Source organism: Engraulis encrasicolus, chromosome 16 (assembly GCF_034702125.1).
Source record: "Engraulis encrasicolus isolate BLACKSEA-1 chromosome 16, IST_EnEncr_1.0, whole genome shotgun sequence".
Classification (NCBI taxonomy): Eukaryota; Metazoa; Chordata; class Actinopteri; order Clupeiformes; family Engraulidae; genus Engraulis; species Engraulis encrasicolus.
In genome coordinates, this window is record NC_085872.1 from 43,199,304 (window position 1) to 43,204,407 (window position 5,104).

The 5,104-nt window shown below is 42.6% G+C and overlaps 1 protein-coding gene across 1 annotated transcript; it reads right to left on the minus strand.

Annotated features, from left to right (window-relative positions):
* Window positions 1-235: 235 nt before the first annotated feature.
* On the minus strand, window positions 236-3,572 carry snai2 (snail family zinc finger 2). The gene is made up of 3 exons (XM_063219716.1): window positions 3,372-3,572; window positions 2,580-3,101; window positions 236-2,069 (listed from the first exon to the last, which is right to left on the minus strand). The coding sequence occupies exons 1-3, from the start codon at window positions 3,448-3,450 to the stop codon at window positions 1,888-1,890; spliced, it is 783 nt and encodes a 260-aa protein (XP_063075786.1). The 5' UTR covers window positions 3,451-3,572; the 3' UTR covers window positions 236-1,887.
* Between the last annotated feature and the right edge of the window lie 1,532 nt (window positions 3,573-5,104).

Genomic DNA, 5,104 nt, shown 5'->3' on the forward strand with positions numbered 1-5,104 from the left:
GTTGAGAAACACTACTTGTTTAGAGTAATAAGGCAGGCAAGCTTATTGAGAGGTTGGAGCTGGTTTACGGTAAGGTAAGGGCATTTCAGTGATTATGCATGCCTATTTCACACCACATGATAGTAAACAGGTTGTTTTGCAGATGTATCATCCGATAATACGCCTAAAAGGCACAAGGGTGAGTCTGGCCCCTTTAAGATGACACAGTCGCTGGCAAACAGAAATGCTGGAGGTCTTCAAAGAAACTGACATGGGAGTGAGACCAATCTCGCCAGCACGTGTGACATTTCAGGTTTGTTTGGGATCTGAACAGGTTCACAGGGAGCAGGTTCACAGACTGAGTGTGCTGTGCTGTGCTGTGCTGTGCTGTGCTCAGGCCCTCTTTCCAAATCTCCTAATTCCATGAATAGATTGAACCTGTGTGTGTTGAGCGATATTTGCCACGCTCAAAATAGAGGAACAACTTTTGGCTATGCTAGGGTCTGCTCAGCAGAACGCTGTCTCGTTCTCCACCTCACAAAGACCAGCCTACTTAGGCAACAGGCAGCATTATCCAAACTCTCCAGCAAAGTTGACATCATTACACCGACACCCTCATCCAATGTTTACGACTAGATGCTCCGTGTAAGTAAACACCCATCAGTTTCTATAAATGTCATTTTACGAAGAAAGGGATGTACCATCTGGTGTGCCTGTGAATAATGCAGGGAGTCAACGTGAGTCGTCATAATTCTGTGGCAACAGACAAAACAGTCAAACTACACAGAGGCAGCTCCAGACTACGGGGCCAATTGAACTACTACCCATGAGACAGTGCAACTGATGAATAGGACTCATTAGCCAGGCTAATTCCGTAGGATGCCCTCATTAACATGGCACATCGGGGTCCCATAAACATGCAAATGTAAAACAGTTTGTCAATCGAAGTGAAAAAGGCAGGACCAATTCAATTGCAACAGCATTCTTTCATTTTACTTAAAACGTATAAAAAAGAACAGTTCTGAAATTCATTCATTCATTCAATCAGTTTAGAAATTCACACACCAAGATACAATCACTTCTGTAACACATACATTCAATATATATTTATAAAATACAATGGCAAAAATGCTTATAAAAACATAAGAAACATCAAATCATTGTAAGGCACTTATCAAAACAGTATTGCAAATCGAGTGCTGGTAAACTGCTGTTGTCTCACAATGGTGCAACAGATGAAATACTTTCAATGTATAAAAACAATAGGAACGCGTAGCACTTCTTCCCAATGTAGTAATGGCTGCAGCTTTTTCTCTCACAAGGCACCAGTTTCGTTTGTCAAACCATAAACCACGTGGAATGTCAGAATGTTTTCTCAATTAAATACAATGGTGACCACACCAGAAAATCGATCCCACGAAACAACTTGGCTTTGGAATAAAGCATTTCTCAGGGCTCGCATTTCAAACCCTGCCCTTGTCTCCCAAGATTTAATTTACAGTATACTGAAGGCAGAGGCCCAACACTGATTGCCATAGCAAGAATACTGTACAGATGGAAAAAATACAGTATGTGGAAAAAGGCACATGACACTGCAAAAGCGTCCCAACTCAACTCCTTTACACAGAATTGTAGCAGACATTCTGAAGCAACAACATAAAAAAAACATCTGTCATCAGCATAGGCATTTGTACACAGTAAAAAATGCAGTGTTAATTCAACACTTAGAGAGTGCTTTGGGACCAAATAAACTCTAGAAGGTGTTAAATCGACTCTGTTAGTGTTGCATTAACACTGCAGTTTTTACTGTGTATGCACTGTTCAATAAGGCCTCCACAACACCTTTGGTAAGTCTGACGGTGACACTGAGGTCTGGCATTGAAAGCTTTGGTGGGGCTGCGTCTCAGTTCAGTGCGCTACACAACAGCCAGATTCCTCATGCTTGTGCAGAAGAGACATTCTGGAGAAGGTTTTGGAACAGTTTTTGCACTGGTATTTTTTCACATCCGAATGGGTCTGGAGGTGAGCCCTGAGGTTGGATCTGTCGGCGAAGGCCCGGCTACAGTGTGGGCAGGAGAAGGGTTTCTCGCCTGGAGAAAGAAGAGGTAAAATGGCACAGGTCAGCATTCAGTTGCCACTAGGACACACAGCCAGTATGAAGTAAACAGAAGAATTTAACCAAAACCTGTTGAGATTTTTATTTTGGATCGGCTATAGGTGTGAGATGTTATTTTTTTATTCTCTCTCTCTCTCTCTCTCTCTCTCTCTCTCTCTCTCTCTCTCTCTGAGGCGAGCTGAATGAGCATGCAGGTTGGGAGAGGACAGGTGGATCAGCATACTGACGCCATTCATTTGAGAGACATGCAACTTGCCCAGGGGCACAGTAAGTCAATAGATACAAAGTTTATCTCTCTCTTTTTTTCACTTGTTAGTGTAATTGCAATCTATTCACAAGGAAAATATAGGCCTATACAATGAGTAACAATGATCAGGTAAATGATTTGAGTTTGACTAAGTTTGCTTCCAACAGCACTTCATGATACTTTATGAAAGCAACTGATTTTCATTAGGCTACTATATTGTATGTTACATATTCTCACCTGTGTGTGTTCGAATATGCCCCTGAAGCAACCATGGTCTGGAAAACGCTTTGCCGCATATTTTGCAGACACAAGGCAGTGTGTGAGTTCTGATGTGCATCTTCAAAGCTCCGAGACTGACGTACTCCTTCTCGCAATATTTACAGCTAAAAGATTTCCTCGTTTGAGCGTCGCAGTGCAGTTGTTTGTGCTTCATCAACCCGGAGTAAGTGGAGTAGGACTTGCTACACAGACTGCACTGAAACTTTTCGGCGTCCAGCATGTGAGGGTCTGTCAGTTTCGTGAGCATGCGATCATCGTCGTCGCTTCTTGGGCTCTCCGAGCCGCTGTGATCTTTGGAAGACGTGTCTGAGAGCGAGGATGGGTATCCCGACACCGGAGAGAGGTCACTTGGGAGAGGAGAAAGTGGCAAGCTGCTCGTAGTCCATACTGTGATAGGGTTGTATGCCATCGAACTGAGAATCTCCGGTTGAGGGATGACCGGCAGTGGATGGCTTTTGTAGAGGCATGGTGAAATAAGCACTGAAAGAATACAGACATGGGGAAAGTTGGGTGAGTTATAAAAAAAATAAATCTTGAATTTACATAATTTCAATATCTCATTTCATTAAGACAAAACTTGGCTACAGCATACATTATATGGCGCAACTTTGCCGTTTCTTGGGTGGTCCAAACTCCCACAAGTGTTTACACCGACCAAAGATAAAACACGCAGCCTAAGCATATAATGGACATGGCTCGCAAAACATTTTAAGAACAATGTTATAAACACAAGCATTTGTAAATGTTTACCTGTTGGACCTTCAAGCTCACTGTAATTCGGCTTCTTGGTTGAGCTGAAGTGTTTCTTGACAAGGAATGAGCGTGGCATCTTGTAAAACAATTTAAGTAACAAAAAAATCTGAATAGAGACGTAACAGTCCTCACATAGAATAGCAAATCAATCACTGTGCTGGTAGTCCTTAGTGCATATTCCACTGTAATGTCACTCCATTGCACAGAGCAGTTTGAACAGTCCAGCACGGCTGCAAAGACAAGTAAATACCCCCAATCAGGTGCAGGGGGAGTGGTTACGCACCCGTCATTACACATTCACAATCCAATAAGGAGTTCTGGTTCTATTCAGGAGGAGTTGGTGAAGTCCTGTTACAGGTGTTTTGAAATGCATGCATGTATGACAAAGTGTTGGCTATAACAGACTGGACGTGACAAAAGCATCGCAAAGTGCGCTCACTTTAAAATATCTGCATCTGGATCTTGTGCGCACTTGTGCAGTTCGGGCATGTTTTAGTGCGCAACTAATCGCCATACGCACTGAAACATGAACACTGAAGTGCACAAGTGCACAATTTGAGATCCAGCACATGTCTTTGCGGACTAAATTGGAGATGGACCATAAAATAGCCTGCATTACCTATAAACAAGAAAGAAGGGTTTATGGATAACCTTTTGTAACTGGGTAAGCGACTGAACCAGTGTTAAAACTGGAATCAAATCAAATCAGACACAAAACATTATTATTGGCCTGAGACTGGTAATGAGATAGCAGTGAATGATCACTTCTCCAAAAAGAAAGTGTGAAAAGACGCTTACAGATCATCATGGGAATGAGAAATCAATTATGTGACTGCCATGACTATCGTTTTCGTAAGAGCGCGCATCTGACACCAATACGCACGAGCAAGAGGCACTGTTTTGTGATAATTTGGTAAAAGTCTCTCCTGTCCTGTCTCCTATCACGGCATGGTCCCAATAACTGCAATAACTTTGTCTGCCCTAGTCCTTTAGTTTGCAGGAGCATGGGCTGTTTCACAACGCCCTCCTGTGTTCAGTTCGAACAGGCTGCACTGCGCTGCATATAGGCCTAATTCGAGGCTGACGGACCAAATGAAACTTTAGTGGTACTCTTACATGCCTCTCTGTATGATGCTCTTATACAGAACTACACATTACGGAAAGGTCACCTTCAAACAGGTAACTTTTACATGTAGCCTTCTCTTTCTTGGCATGGCATGGCAGACCTCCCATTTCAACATACAGAATAGATCAACCCAACACTAAAACGTATACTGCACTAGCCTTCGACTACAGGCCTATATATGATGTTGTGTTGATTGCATGGAATGTGTTATACTGTTTTCTTGTTGGCACTGAAAGAGGTTTTAAACCAACTGTATTAAACAAATGCATAGCCTATCGCCTGTAAACTATAGACCAAAGTGTAAACTAAAGTGTCTCAGTTTCATTACAATTATACTCAGAGCTTTTTCTAGGTCAGATGTGCAATTATATGACCAAAATATATTTATTGTTTTTCTTTCCTTGTTGTGGGACTAATTAGGCACATATCTGTAAATCGACTGTACAATATATGGTACATGAAATCAGGGCCGCTGAGTTTTCTCAGGCCCGGGACAAAGCCATTTGAATGTGCCCTTCATCCAATACATACAATGTAATGAGGACCCAATTCTGCTGCCCCCATCCCCCCCCCCCGCTCTCTCTGGGCCTGGGATAACTGACCC

Coding starts and splice junctions, on each gene's coding strand:
- snai2 (XM_063219716.1), bottom strand. CDS start 3,450: ATGCCACGCTCATTCCTTGTCAAGAAACACTTCAGCTCAACCAAGAAG. Junction 3,102..3,371: donor TGAGCTTGAAGGTCCAACAG/GTAAACATTTAC, acceptor GTATTCTTTCAG/TGCTTATTTCACCATGCCTC. Junction 2,070..2,579: donor GCATATTCGAACACACACAG/GTGAGAATATGT, acceptor TTCTTTCTCCAG/GCGAGAAACCCTTCTCCTGC.